The sequence below is a fragment of the Rhinolophus ferrumequinum genome, chromosome 26 (assembly GCF_004115265.2).
Source record: "Rhinolophus ferrumequinum isolate MPI-CBG mRhiFer1 chromosome 26, mRhiFer1_v1.p, whole genome shotgun sequence".
Classification (NCBI taxonomy): Eukaryota; Metazoa; Chordata; class Mammalia; order Chiroptera; family Rhinolophidae; genus Rhinolophus; species Rhinolophus ferrumequinum.
In genome coordinates this window covers 9,920,448-9,935,091 of record NC_046309.1, presented here as the reverse complement: position 1 = coordinate 9,935,091, position 14,644 = coordinate 9,920,448, and the positions used below count along the sequence as shown (strand labels likewise).

The 14,644-nt window shown below is 51.3% G+C and overlaps 1 protein-coding gene across 1 annotated transcript; it reads right to left on the bottom strand.

Annotated features, from left to right (window-relative positions):
- Positions 1-1,774: 1,774 nt before the first annotated feature.
- Positions 1,775-13,411, bottom strand: KLRG2 (killer cell lectin like receptor G2). Its single transcript, XM_033099052.1, has 5 exons — positions 12,567-13,411; positions 9,420-9,521; positions 8,883-9,028; positions 2,527-2,630; positions 1,775-1,976 (listed from the first exon to the last, which is right to left on the bottom strand). The coding sequence occupies exons 1-5, from the start codon at positions 13,339-13,341 to the stop codon at positions 1,856-1,858; spliced, it is 1,248 nt and encodes a 415-aa protein (XP_032954943.1). The 5' UTR covers positions 13,342-13,411; the 3' UTR covers positions 1,775-1,855.
- Between the last annotated feature and the right edge of the window lie 1,233 nt (positions 13,412-14,644).

Genomic DNA, 14,644 nt, shown 5'->3' with positions numbered 1-14,644 from the left:
AAAATCTACTCAGAGGAATTCCATGCAGACCAACCTGCTCTGTAACTTTTCCAGCTTTTGTTTTGTAGAAAGGGAAAGACGTGCTGTGAAGGCGAGACCGAAACTTGTGTGAGAACGTACATATCTCAGTGAAAGAAAGGGAAAAAAAAAATCAGTCTCTCTGTAACCTCATTCCTGTTCCTTGGAGACAGACGTTTTAGTTTTGAATCTTAGGTGTAACAGCTTGATGAGTTTTTACATGTATGCACCCAACCCCACCCTGATCAAGACCTAGACCACTTCCAGCACCCTAGACTGTCTGTCCCAGGTGCCCCTTTGCCAACATAGCCACTATCCTGTCTTCTGTTACCAATGATTATTTTTAAGGCAACCACTTAAAATCATTTTTGCTGTTTATTCTTGTATTTGTTTCCGTATTTGTAAATAATAAGCTTACACTGCTATTTCTTGGTTTGTCAGCTTTGGACAGTAACTAGTAGCTTCCTAGTGTGGTAAGTCGGAAGTTCACTCTCATTCCCCGTCCTCACCAAGTGAAGATAAAGAACTTCCAGATTTCCAGGCCACAGCACCGCACCCTGGGCACCTCCACAGGTATTCTAAGTGGGACCTGGACCCCGAGGAGCCCCAAGCCAGCGATCCTTGTCCTTGAAGCTGGGAGGAGCCAAAGGGCTCCTGGTAGTAAACCAGCCTGATGCCCCACACACAGGACGTCTGCTGAGAAGGGCTTTGAGGTGAGTTAAAATCGAACATGTTGTTAAGCTCGGGGGTTAATTTGTAGTTGCAGTAGAAAAGCCACAAGAAAGACCAAAGTGTTTCTAAGATGTTTATTGCTTGTCAAGTGTGCCCTTTACAACCTTCTAATAACCCTTTCTCCCAGATGCCTGTACAGTCTGTACAAGCTACTGTTTTCAATGAACTAATGTGGGTCTTTTCAAGGGGAATTGGGACGCATGGTCTGAGTTTAAAGAGGGAAATTGGTTTGTATAGGACAGTTGTGTCGCATGCTTGGCTCTGGTGTAAGATGCAGGTCCGGTCCCCTGCATTGGAGAGGTCCGTACAGACGGGGGAGACTAAACAAGCCTTTCCAGTTCACTGGTGGCACTCCCTCTAGCCCTGAGGCCCTTCATTGAACCCCAACACAGACATCTCCAGGCTGGTTCCCCACAGCTGCAGTGGAAGAGTTGCCTTGAACCCCCCCACATTTCTCAAGTTTCCTTTCTTGGACCGTATGTTTTGCAGCATCTTGCACCGCCCTAGTGTGGGGAGGAGGGGTGGATATGTTCCCTTGGCTCCTCCTGCCCAGGCGGCCCTGTCCTCTGCATTGCCCCAGGCGTGGCCATCAGGGCAGACCCTCTTCCTCCTCGGGCCCACCACTTCTCATCTGCCATGGCACTGCTGCTCAGCTGCCTGGAAATGGCATTTAGAGCAATAACGTCACTGCTGCCAAACCCCATTGCCACAGAACAATGGAAAACACACGGTCTCAATGAGAACCCAGGTCGGGCTCACCTGTGATCGCTAATTCATTGTGTTCCTCTAGGACTGAAAGGGTGTGATTTGAGCAGGTAAGGGAATGGGAAATGGTCGTTTTAATGAAGGAGAGACCAAGGCTCAGAAATGCTTAAAACCATCCCAAGGTCACCAAACAAATCCTCATTAGCAGCTGGAGACCAAAACGGGGCACTCGGCCTCAGGGCCACAGAACGCCTCCTGGTTCCCTGGGTCACTCAGGCAGAGCCCCATGAGCAGGGGGACGAGGCAGCCTGGGTCCAGAAAAGAGGCTGCCCCAGCTCTTCACTCGGTCCCCTGAGGGGGGCTGCATGCCCCAACAGGCTCAGGTGGGTTGGGACACAAGTCACTTGGTCCCCTTGGCGCAGGCCCAGGGTCTTGAAGAGGCGCAGTCCAAAGCCACGAGCTTGCCTCCCTCCAGGCCCCCACACTCGAGATGCGGCTTGTCCTCAGCTTCCTCTGGGAGTCTGGGGAAGGACAGGGAAAGGGGGGTGCTCAGGGTGAAGGGGCTTCCTGGCGTCATGGGCCCTCCAGCCTGCTTGCCTGCCTCCGCTGGCCTGGGTACTGTTTGAATCATGGCACAGGGCAGGGGATTGGGAAGAGCTCTGGGGTAGGAGTCCTGAGGATGCACCGACTCATCAGCTGTGGTGCTGGGCGAACCACCAAACCTCTCTGAGCGGCACACCCCTTATCTGTAGAACAGAATGACAGTCCTGCTTGGGTGAATGTGCTGGGGGTCCCAAACAAGGGATGGGGTGATGGGGACTAAACAAAACCAGGCCCCGAGCATGGTGTGGCCTCAGCCTCCCAAGAGGAGCCCCAGGCCAGGGGTGGAGCTGGGGAATTGAAGCTGGGATGAGACGGAGGACCCGGGACAGCAGTGGGGGAGGAGGTGTCCGCAGAGAAGGGGAAGGCCTGCAGCCCTTTGGCGGCTGCTGTGATGTCACTGCTCACATTGGGGAGCCCAGGCTAATGTATTGGGGAGGAAGGGCCCCCCCCAGCCCCACAGTCACTCACAGCTGGCGCGGCAGGGGGGCCCCGTCGATCCAGTGCCAGCCCTGGGGGCCTCGCCGGGCTCCCACCCAGGAGTACTTGGTGACTGGGTATCTGGTCAGGAAGTCCTGAGGGAGAAAAGCAGCTGGTCATTCTCCGGACGCTGGCACAGCTCACCTGGTGCGTCTGCAAGTTCCCAGCTTGCCAGGCCAGAGAAGCAACACAGCTCAACCCAACTCGTCCCAAACATTATAGGAATTGGAAAGCTCTGTTGCTGGTTGCCAGGCACTGGTCTCAGGAATGGAGACCAGAAATGGGGGTGATCCCATCAGCCCTGAAGGGGAGAGGATGTGAATGCCAACCCTCACTGAGCAATGCACGATGGGTATTCACATTGAGCAGAGAGAGGAACAGAGGGGCTCTGAAGAGACAGGGAAGGCACGAGCAAAGCTGGGCGGCTACAAAGCACACGCAGGTAACAGCAAACAGCCTAACTGGGCAGGAGGCGAGGGATGGGGTAGATTAGGCTGTAGAGGAGGCCTGGGAGCAGACGGCCAACAACACACTTGCCAGCAAGAACATCGAGGACGTTACATCAGGTCAGGACAACACTGGTAAGGCCACTTAAAGTCTGAAGACCATGGAGCGATATGGGGGAAGGTATAGTACGGTTACAGTAAGTGACAAAAGTGAATCGAAGTGGTGACTGGACTATAACAATGAAAACAAATAGGTACGTCCATGGACGCGGACACAGGACCAAGAACCAAAACAAGTACGTTGGAGAGCTATTAGAGATGGTTATTTCTTCTCTTTGTCCTTGATGTCATGTTGCTTTTAACAAAGAAGTAAAGCAGAAGAGTGTATTTAAAATTTTCACCTTGTTTGGAAAGTGCATTTCAATTGTATTTAAAAGATGTCTCAACAATGTACCTCCTGATGCGGGGACCCAGTCCACACGAGTCCAGTCTTTTTGGAACATACGTTGGTGCTATATACATAACGAGCGGTAACATCGTTCCTGTCGCTCTTGGATGGGCGATTCTACTTTGAGGAGTAAAGCCAGTAACATAAAGGGGACAAGAGGAGTTTACCCAGAGGTAACACAGTGCCATTGATAAAGACAAAGTGGAAAACACCCAGGTGAAATTGTGGGACAGCAACAAGATGGAAAAGTACAGTGCTGTTTAAGATGACAAGTACATAGAAACTGTAGTTATGCAAGAAAATGGAAATCCAAGATCATGCCAAGTGAAAAAAAAGTCAGACCACACCAGCAAGTAGATACAAGAAGCATAGATTCATGTTAGCGAAGATCAGAAGCGGGACGGTATACATAAACGTTATGCTCCGTTCTTCCCCAGAAAATGGTTTGGTTGATGCCATCTCTGTATTTAACCCTGGGAATTAGTAAGTAAGCACCGGAGTGATGACTGTGTCTTGGTGCCACTCCCATTCGTCCTTCAGGTCTCAGCTTAAAGGTCCCTTCCTGTAAGGACACCGTGCTGCCGCTTTCAAGATGTGCGCCCTTCCCTGTGCTGCCATAACGCTCAGAGTTGAGAGCTTGGCGTGCAGCATTTCAATGGCTTGCTTACTTGTCAATTATATTAGTGAACTTGGAGAGGAACGGGGGCCAGTCTTTCTCACCATGGAGCATGAGAGCCTAGCACACAGTAGGCCAGCTCAGCAAAACTGCCAGTAACCACCAAGGGCCCCAGGTAACACCCAGGCCAGCAGGCCGATCAGAGATGTGCCCCAGAGGTATCTTCCCAAGGGAGCACAGCCGAGTGAAGCCAAAAGCAGCTTCCGGGCTACCCTTGCTAACCTACTACCTGAGATCCCGAAGATCACACTGCACATGGAAGTGGAGCGTGGGGGCCAGAACAGGTAAGGCTCACACGGCCCTGCCTTGGCTGGCCATTTCCTCTCTGGCTCCATGCCACAGACTGGGGCCTGCAGGCAGGGCTGGGCGGGCAGCTTTGGAGAGGAGAAGGAACCTGGGCTGGCCCTGAGGTGTGAGTCAGAAGGCAGGGCAGCCCCAAGCGTCTTGCTGCCGTGACTGCAGCAGATCTGGGGCTCCTGCTGGCCAGCACCGCCCTCCTGGGAGCAATCAGCTGCTGCTTCAGGGCCGAGAGTTTCTCTTGGGGCTCAGAGCACGACTGCCACTGCGGAGAGTAGTAGAGCTTTGACGCCAGATTACCTCATGTTCAAATTCTGGTCCTGTGACTTGTAAGCTCTGTGACCTTAAGCAGGTTACCCAACCTTTCAGAGCTTCAGCATGGTCCTCTGTAAAATGGGGATGTTTGTAATGAGGTCTGAGTTACTAATACAGAAGGGGCCAAAAAAATGTATACACATTTTAAGAAAGGAAAAAACTGGATTAAAATTGTGATAATGTGTACTGATACAAGTCATGCGTATCCATTTTTTGGGCACCGCTGGTATGTATAAAGCCATAATACACACTTGTTAAATGTCCCTCCTGCTGAGGGAACCTGCTGGGCGGTATGCAAAGCTGCGTGCCCTGCCCCCACACGTGACCTCATTTGATGCAATGCCTGCCCAGAGCTTGCTACCCTTCTTTCTCTCCCAGCCCCAGGCCTTCTGGCTCTCTTCCACTCTGGGTATACTGGTGACAGGAGCCTTGGGCTGTCCCCACCCAGCAATACCCACTCCATTCGGTTCTTCTTTTCCTTGCAGCTCAGACTCCATTAACCTTGTTCTCACTGCCGGCAAAAATCATGGTGTGGGAAAAACAATGTCTCGAGTTATAAATTCCAGAAACTTCCGACTCAACGGACTGCTCTGCAATGATGGCACAGAGATCGTGGGGCCTCACCGCCTTCAGCTTGTGCATCTCCAACTTCCCCACCAGTGTAGGGGGGAAATTCTGATCCAGAGCAGAATTTACTTGAAATCTCATATTTTACATCCTAAAATTCAGGTAAATTATTTTCTCTGCCTTCATACATTTCTTTTTTTAAAAAGTATGGTAAAATATACACATCATAAAATTTACCATTTTAACCATTTTCAAGTACATTCATGTTGTGCAACCATCACCCCCATCCATCTCACGAATTTTTCCATCTTCCCCAACTGAAACTACCCGTTAAATACTAACTCCTCATTCCCTTTCCCCATCAACCACCTACTTTCTGTCTTCATACATTTCTGCTTTAATATTTAATTGCTCTGAATTACTTAATTTTCTTACTTGCATGACATGTATTCAGTCATTTTAATCTTTCTGAAATCAAGGTGTGGCTTCTAGTCAACATATACATCTAAGGTAGCTACTTTCCTCCACCCTACAAAACAAAGCTGTTATTAAACCAATGGCATGTGAATCTTAGATGGCACAGGTGGCCCATAAACTTTCTTTGTTTTGCTAACTGAGCAAAACCAGCCCTCGGGGAGGCAGAGCCCTGTTTATCCTGGAGCTGTGTGTGTTCCGAGCACCTTGGCATGTCCCTGCATCCCAGCTCATGGAGCCTGGCCTTTGCCAGCCTGTATTCCCCCCACCACCCCTGGCTTGGCACCTCCTGGAGCTTCTGGTCCTCATCCAGACCCGGGGAGGACCCCAGAGCTTCACAGTCGTCATATTCCAGATTTCAACCGCTCAGGACCCAAATCTTAGTTTGGGTCTTCTTGCAAGGAGCTTTTTGGAAGCTTTTCTAGAAGAAGCTTATCCAGACTCTGTGACATAGTTTCTGGATGTTTACTTGTGTTTCAAATGATGGATCCTGTGTGTTTAGTTAGTTGTTTGTGTTTTTTTTTTTCCCCCTAAACCCGATCCCACCTGTGAGCACCCACCAGCCAGAAGGAGGCCATTTGCTCAGCCCAGGTCCAAAGTCATTCTGGATTGAATCGGCCTAGAGAGCAGGGACCCTTTCTGTCACTGGCTTCCTGATGACATTTGTTGTGCTCAGTGGGTCTGTCACAGGAGATGGAAAAATGATGCTGGCCTGCTAAGTCCCTGTTCTGCGAAGCCCCATCCCCAGCTCCAAGCACTCTCTACAGACCCCCCCACTGGTCTTCAATTTGCAGATGAAACCAGGCTGGGTCGTTTGACGTCTGACGCAGGGGCCTGGGAAGGTTTCTCTGCCCAGCCTGTACTCATCTCACAATGTTAAGAATTCAGGGCCCAGCCCAGGCCCTGGGCAGAAACTGTTATGTCCTGATCTCTTGCCTCCATGGGATACCATGCCTCTAGCATTTCCCCCTACTTCTAACTAATATTATTTGTAGAACATTTAGAACAGTTTGAAAAAGCTTTAAAGAAGAAAAAAATATCACTCATAATCTTGCCTCCCAGTGGTATTATTACTGGTGTATTTCCTTGCAGTGTTTTTTCTTTACACACATATTTACCGTACTGGGATCACAGACTTAATTTTTCACAGTCTACACTGCATCCTTTTCATTTCCCCAGGGTTTTTTTGTTTTTTGTGTTTTTTTTTTTTTTTGAAAAATAAACGTTATTCCTGGTAATGAAATAACCCATGTTTATTGTAAAATATTTTCTCCAGCAGATTTTTATATCTACTCCCGGGACATCTCCCAGAGAAAAGAAAAAGACAGAAATTGCCCTCCCTACTTTATGGGGCAGAATTCCCTTATTTCAGGACTGGGCAGGAGCAGTCCAAGAAAACAAAATTTCATGCATGCGAAAACCTTCAGTAAAATAGTAACAAGTCAAATCTGGAAGTATTTGGGGAAGAAAAAATCATGGCTAAGTAAACTTGATCACAAAAGTCCAAGACTGAAACAACCAACTGTAATTCACAAGAAGAGATTAACAGAGGAAACAAAAAGAGATTTTATCATCTCAGTGTACAGAAGAAAAAGCATCCAATGAAATTAAACTCATTCATGTTTAAAACTCAGCAAAATAGAAACAGAGGGGAACTTCCTTAAAGGCTAATATAAGGGGCGGGGGGTAAGGGCAACAAGAATGGGAGAAGATAATAGTAGATGAGAAATGTCAACAGAATTGTGGAAGCTGGACAACTGTGATTGGCTTAGCAGACCCACGAGAACTCAGTGGGTTTCCAAGGAGGGGGTGGGAGGAAGCTGAAAATACACCAATTTCTATTACGAAGCACCAAAAGGCTCAACTATTAGAGACAATAGTTCCCCCTGAAGGCTGCCTGGCTCAGTCTCCCAGGCCTTTGTTTTTTTTTCTTTCCTTAAAAGATCCATATTGCCTCACCCACGTTGACCTTTAGGTCACGTCCTTCTGTGATATACTCTCAGAACACTGTCCACCTTCCCTTCACAGCGCAGATCAGTACAGTACTTAAATACCTCCTTCTGTGATTTCTGGATTAACGTCTGTCTCACTGCTCTCTTAGCTGTGCAAAGGTGGAGGCTGGGCTGTTGGGGCTCATCACTGAACCCCCCCACCCCCCCCAAAATAAAACAGAGTAAGTGCTCAATGAATATTTATGAAAGCACTGACTGAAGGAATGCTGTCTTTTCATGCATATCAGAACAGCTAACAGAAATTCTTGGCACCTGCCCTAAGTAAAGTAAAAGGAAGCCAAGAGATGGATCCAGGTTGTATGTAGATGCTTTTTTGTAATTACTCTCCAACCCATTGGTTGGATTGTTTTTCAGCAAATATTCCCTCCCCTACGTCTCTCCCTGGGATGGCGTATACTCCCGTATTCCTTTGATGTTGGACTTGGCTGTGCTATTTGCTTTGGCCAGTGGGATGTTAGCAGATATAACTGAAGCCTTAAGTGGTGCTTGATTCTGCCATTTTTCTCATGAAGACTTTCTCTCAGGTAGAAGGAGGAGAGGCTCCCGGAGCAAAGCCAACCAGGAGGCTCAAGCCAAGCCCAGCTAATCGGTACCCTGCAGCTGAGCTGCCTGCCAGACCCAGCCAAGATGAGCCTGTCAACAGTCCTCGCACAGACCAATGAGCAAGAAAGAAACGTTTCTGGCCTTCACCGAAGTTCACCGACTTCAGCAGTGACTTGTTCCCCAGCATTCTCATAGCAATAGCTGGCGAGCATGAGCACTACATGTAATTTCTGTTCCATACGACCTCCCAGAGGGTACACGTGTCCCCCCACACAGACCTGCCAGCACAGGTTTCTGAGCTCCCTGTTAAGTGCGTGGCCACCAGGCTGGATGCGTGCGTCCCTGCTCCAGCTGTCCCAGCGCCACCTCCACTTCTTAGAATGAAGAGTAAATTGAAGACCTTGGCGACTTGAAGTCTGGTCCCCCTGCATGTCACTTTACTTCTGCAGGCCTTGGTGACTTTCTCTGTAATGTGGAATTGGACTCGATTTTACCAATTCCTTGCCAGTCTAGCAATCTAATCTGTAATACCCACATGCCTAGGCTGCCCAGCCACCCTCCCTCCTCACCTGTGTGTGGATCAGCAGGGGTAAGGTAGCGTGGTGGGCAGAGCAGAAAGCCTGGCTGGCCTCCCAGGCCTGAGCTTCAGCAGAGAGGTAGTAGCAATGCTCCCCGGACCACAGCCAGCCCTGGGGGCATGGCCGGCACCTGGCCCCTGCAAGCAGAGACCACTGGTGAGCTGTGGGGTAAACTGTAAGGTGAAAAATCAAAACCTGGCCATTGCCTTGAGGGGCAAATCTGGAGGCATGGAGTTGGCAAGACTTTGCGTGGCGAGCGGGGTGGGCAGGGCCCCCGGAACACTGTATAATGTGTGTAGTGCACAAAGCGCCCCCATGGGGCGGGCATCCAATTGCTTGTCAGAGCACAGGCTGTATCCAACGGGAGGAAGAAGCTCTTTTCCTGATCTTTGCTCAGCAGGCCCATGGCTTCATTCTGCCTCTGTCCAGTGGGGATGTCCTTTTGTACTTCTCACAAAGGTGCTGTAAGGACTAGACACCCCAGAAGTGGAGCCAGGGAAGAGAGGGGGCTGGGAGGAGGCACCATACCTGCTCTAGAGGCCAGGGCCACAATGGCGACCGTGGACACCGCCAGGAGCACGGCCATGACTGCCAGGGCCCAGCGCAGGGACTTCATGTACATGGGCAGCCCTGGGGAGGGGAGGGGACAACCAGGAAATGCGTTAGGAGGAGACCATCCCAACCGTGCCCAGCTCAGAATCCCTGACTTATCCACCAGCACCACGCGCACCTGAGCACCCATCCCCTCGGTCCAGTGGGCTGGACATCCACTGACATCCAACTCCCTCTCGCCTTTCCCAGGGCGGGCTGGAGGCGAAGAATTTCTGATGTGTGCCTTGAGATGGTTAGGGCCGTTAATTTAGTAATTATTTACAAAGCACTGATGTGCCAGGTGTTGGAGTTTCAGTGAAAGTCTAGACTGTCCCCTTCCATGCTGCCAGGGGTTTCAGAATCCAGAGGAGGATATTTTCAAAGGGACCAGGAAGGCCACAGTAAGCAGTACAAGGACCAGTGCTGATAGGAGCATGGAATAAGGACACGTAATCCAGCCTTGGGGACCAGAGGAAATAACTAACCAGCGCCTCTGAGGATCTGGCTTTCCCCCCAGTTTTAGACTCTCTGCAAACATGTGTCTCCCCTGGGCTAAGTGCTGCCATTGAAAACGTTCTCTGAGTCTTTGATCCGGCTGACAGCTGGACAGTACCTTTGGACACTCGCCCAAATGAGCAGGGGAAGAGACAAAGCAGCGATGTTTCCAGCCCTCTCCACAGTGGCTTCCCTTTCCGGTTCATGCGGAGGGGGCTGTGAAACTGCTGGGTTAGGGCATTCCTGCGTGGGCTTGGGCAGGTCATGGAGCCTGGGCCTTGGTTTGCCCTGTTGTTCAGGTAACCAGCTTGATCCCAGGTGGTAACAGCCACCATTGGCAGAAACCACTCTGCAGAGCTCCTCATCCAAGCAGCAATCCTCAGACCAAGCTTCAGCCCGGCCCTGGGAACCCCAAGCTTCCTTAATCCCAGAGAGCAAGCCCACAGCACCCAGCATCAGCATGCCCCCTCTATTGTGCTCTGACACCTGGCTCTCCCACGCATTCTTCTTCACATCCTGGTTTCCTGTTCCATCCCCCAGCACTGTTTCAATGTGATAGCACTGTCTAATCGTCCAGTCCCAAACCTGCCTCTCCCCTGATGCCTCCACAAGCATTTGACACTGTTGCCCCACACTCTTCTAGAAATTCTTCTTTTCCTGCTTCCACGTGTCCTGAGTCTCTTCCTACCACCGACATTTTTCTTTCCCAGTCCGTGGCTGGCTCCTCTTCCTTTAGATGAGTTCTCTACCTGGAACTCCCCAAAGCACCTTCCTATTTATGTCTCTCATACCTCTTGCCCCGTTTTCTCTCTTGGATGGATAACGCGGTCCATCATCCCTTTACCCCAGGCAACAACATAGGAGCTTTCCCCACTCCTCCCGTTAGCACACCTTTATCAGTTCAGTGGCCCAGCTCACTAATTAACCCCTGGAATCCTCCTCCCTCCCACCTCTGCCATAGATCACGTCTTCATCATCGCTTGTTGAACTAGCTATCATCTCCTACCTGCCCTCCTTCAATCTTATGCCTGTCCTATCCTTCCTCCACAATGCTATCAGGACTCACTTTCTAGAATAAAAACCGGACCTTGTCACCTCCCCGCTTGCTCCTTACTTCCTTTTCATCCCACTCTTTTTAGTCACAGACTCTCTCATTATTAATCTGATTTTTAAAAAGCTATAGACTCATTGAGGTGGGCAGAATAAGGTCCCCCTAAAGATGTCCACATCTTAAGATGTCCGTGTTAGGGAATATGGCACAGGGGAATTAAAGTTGCAGATAGAATTAAGATTGCTAATCCGTTGACCTTGAGATGGGGAGATTACTTAGGATTTTCTGGGTGGGTCCAATGTAATCACAAGGGTCCTTAAAAATGGAAGACAGAGGCAGAAGAGCAGGAGAGTCAGAGAGATGGCAGTGGGAGAAGGATTCAACCTGACATTGCAGCTTTGATTACAGACGGGCCATGAGTTAAGGAACGTAGTGGCCTCTAGAAGATAGAAAAGGCAAGGAAACCCCAGAAAGGAAATCCTAGAGCCCCAGAAAGGAACACAGGGCTGCTGACAACTGGACTTTAGACCACTGAGCCCATGTCAGACTCCTGACCTACATAACTGTAACATAACACATTGCGTTGTCTTAAGCCACTAAGTTTGTGCAGTTTGTTACAGCAGCTATAGAAAACTCATACACCATCCTGCAGAAAATGTGTTCACACCAAACTTTGCAAAAGTTCCTAAGTGATCTGAGTCCCTGTATTCTACCCGTGTTGAAGAACCCCTGGCATATGGGCCCTTGGGATTTGGGGCCTGTCTAGCTGGCTTGTTCTTCCTCTCTGGGCAGGCCACTCACCTCTCCTGGCCTGTTCCTGCAGCTCCAGGTAGAAGGGACCTCTCCCACCCCCAATTCCTACTTTCAAGGCTTAACTCCAGGAAACTTTCCCATGCTACCAAGTTCACCAAACATTCCCTGGATTATTTAGTTGTTTATTATCTATTTCATGCTCTTTCTTTTTTTCCTGCCTACTGCCCCCCCCCCACCAAAGAAAAACCCACACACACCCAGCACAGTTTGGTTCCTGGTCCCCACGCAGAAGCTGCTGAATGGATGAGTGTGGGGCCAAAGGTATTTGGTGGAGAGAAAGGCAGCCTGAGCCTGTGAGAAGTCGGTCCTGGGTAGAGTTGCAGTCCCGCCACCCTGGAGCCGGGCAGGAGTCCGGAACCTGTGTTCCCGCCCGGGGATGTGGGTATGTCGGGGTGTGTGTGGGGGTGTCAGGTGACCCTGAAAGACTTCCCCTCGCCTGGAATTTCCTTCCACCTCTACTTCTCAAAGATGCTGCGCACGATGAGAGGGAATGTGAAAGTTCTCGGGAAGGGGGAAGAATAGTGGGTTTATTCTTTTATCGCAAACAATTTGAATTATAATTATAGACCAGAATGTTATATTGGTTCCAGGCCAGAGAGAGGCCAGGTGGGGTCGGGATGGTCGTCTGGGTCCCCTAGTCCCTCCGCTGGGTGAATGTTGGGGGGGCCTCAGGCTGCGAGGATCCGCATCCGGAGGCGCCGATTCCACGCGCCCGTGCGCCTTACCTATGAGCTTAATCGCCCGGTGCAGCTTCTTGTCGCCGTCCACCTGGGCGCGGTGCAGCAGCACGGCGTCCTCCTGCTCCTGCTCCTTGCAGCGGCAGCGGCACGTGGGGGAGCCTGCGGGCTCCGCGGCCCCCTCGGCGGGGCTGGCCTGGCCCTCAGCATCCAGGCCGCGCTCCGCCGGGGCTGCGGCCAGCTGCGCGCCCCGGCCCCACGTGCTGCCCATGGACGCGGTCCGCTGCAGGAGCGGGGACGCGGGGGAGGCGTGGCGGGAGAAGGCTGGGGACTCAGGCACCGGCACGGTGATGAAGCGCGTGGAGGGCGTGGGCGAGGGAGCATGGCTGCCGCCCGCCGTGCCCATGGGTTTCACGCGCACGTCCACCTGCAGTTCCATGGGCGCCCAGGCTCCGGGCGCCGGCTCCCCCGGTGCGGCCCAGGGCACCAGCTCGGCCCCCGGAGCCTCGCCTTCCCGGGGCTGCTCGGCGGCGGCGGGGCCCGGGGACGGCAGCTCCCGGCTGGTGGACGCCTGGCGGCGGAAGGCGCCGTAGCCCAGGTTGGGTGGCAGCAGCCGCAGGCGCGCGGGGAGAGGCGAGGGCAGCTTCTTTCCGCCAATCGCCTCCTGCACGGCGGTAGCCGGGCTGCTCTCAGGACTCTCCTGTCGTCGCTCCTCGGCGGGGACCTGCGGTTGCTCCAGGCTCGGGACCTGGTTTTCCAAGGGCTGCATCGGGAACTCGGCCCCGGCTTGGTCTCCTCCGGATACCGTCCCGGCCCTTTCCATCCTGGGCACCGAGCAACCGACTGATTCAGAGAGGAGCTCACCTGGGCCCAGGTAGAGAATCAGCTTTGCCTCTCTGGTCAGGATCGGTCCCGCCAGTCGCTGTAGTTGTCAAGCCACACCCCTCTCCGTCATGCCCCACCCACCCAGCCAAGCACCCCGCTGGGATTGGCTGTGTTTGGGGTTCTGTTGGCCTTTCCCCTTCAGGCCATCGACTCCGCCTTCACAAGGCACAGGGGGAAAGAGAGGAGCAGAAGGGCCTGGATGAGTGGTTACCCCGAAAGGCAGAGCTGGGAGCAGACGTTTGAAGGAACACCCAGAGCCTGTCCTGACTTGTTCCTCTTCTTTGTCCCTGGTCCCCCACATTCTTCCCCCACCCCCAGCCCTCTGCCATTGTGCTGGTTTGGAGAGGTACAGTTTGGGCGGAGAGCGGTTGGTTGCCTGCGCTGGGGATGGCTCTCCAGACACTGGTGGTCTCTGCACCCCCACCATTCACCATCACTGACTCAGCTGGGCCAATCAGATTTCTCCCTGGCTGGAATTTAGCACTTGATCTGAGAGATGCAGAGCTGAAAGTTGTCACAACTCACAATAGGGCAGCTGTCTAGAAAGAAAACCCACAAGCTCCTCCTTAGGTCCCCGGAGTCTCTCTGGTTTCAGCCCTTCCTAAAACTTGCTTGTTCAATTCTGTGGATTTCATGAAACCCAGAAGTATCCTTTCCCTACCTCCCTTTTTTGGTCTTAAGTTAGCATAGCAAGTGGTAAAAAAATACTCCAAGTCCAACCACTGGCTGCCTTGGGCTCCCTGGGGCTCTCTGGGGATGAGAACCACTTTTTGGAGCAGTCTCCATTGCACCTTTCATGACAGAGTCACGGAGGCCCTGGCATCGGTAGGTCATTTACAACTTCTGTGGTGGGAGATCCCGAGGCAGGTATATTACCAAAACGTTTCACGGGGACTCAGATCCTGGCCAGCAAAAAGAACAAATATCTACTGCATTCCTTCCTTCCTTCCTTCTCTCTCTTTAAAATCCTTTTTTTCTACTTACAACAGCAATACCTGCTGTGATACAAAATTTAAATATCACAGAAATACATACTGTAGAAAGTAAAAGTTCCCAGTATTTCATGCCCCAGAGATCTCTGTTATTAATGATTCAGGGTACATTCTTCTGGGTTTTTTTTTCTATGCATACCCTAAACTATATTGTTATGATATGTACATATTTTTATTTCCAAAACTTTACTCACTATTAAATGTATACCTATACTTAATTTATTTAAGCAGTCTCCTACTGATAGACAT

What these genes read in the sequence shown, in the direction of transcription:
- KLRG2 (XM_033099052.1), bottom strand. Translation starts at nt 13,341, where the DNA reads ATGGAAAGGGCCGGGACGGTATCCGGAGGAGACCAAGCCGGGGCCGAG. An exon ending in CCGGGCGATTAAGCTCATAG is followed by an intron (nt 9,522 to 12,566) that starts GTAAGGCGCACG and finishes TCCCCTCCCCAG; the next exon opens with GGCTGCCCATGTACATGAAG. An exon ending in GCCCCCCTGCCGCGCCAGCT is followed by an intron (nt 1,977 to 2,526) that starts GTGAGTGACTGT and finishes GTCCTTCCCCAG; the next exon opens with ACTCCCAGAGGAAGCTGAGG.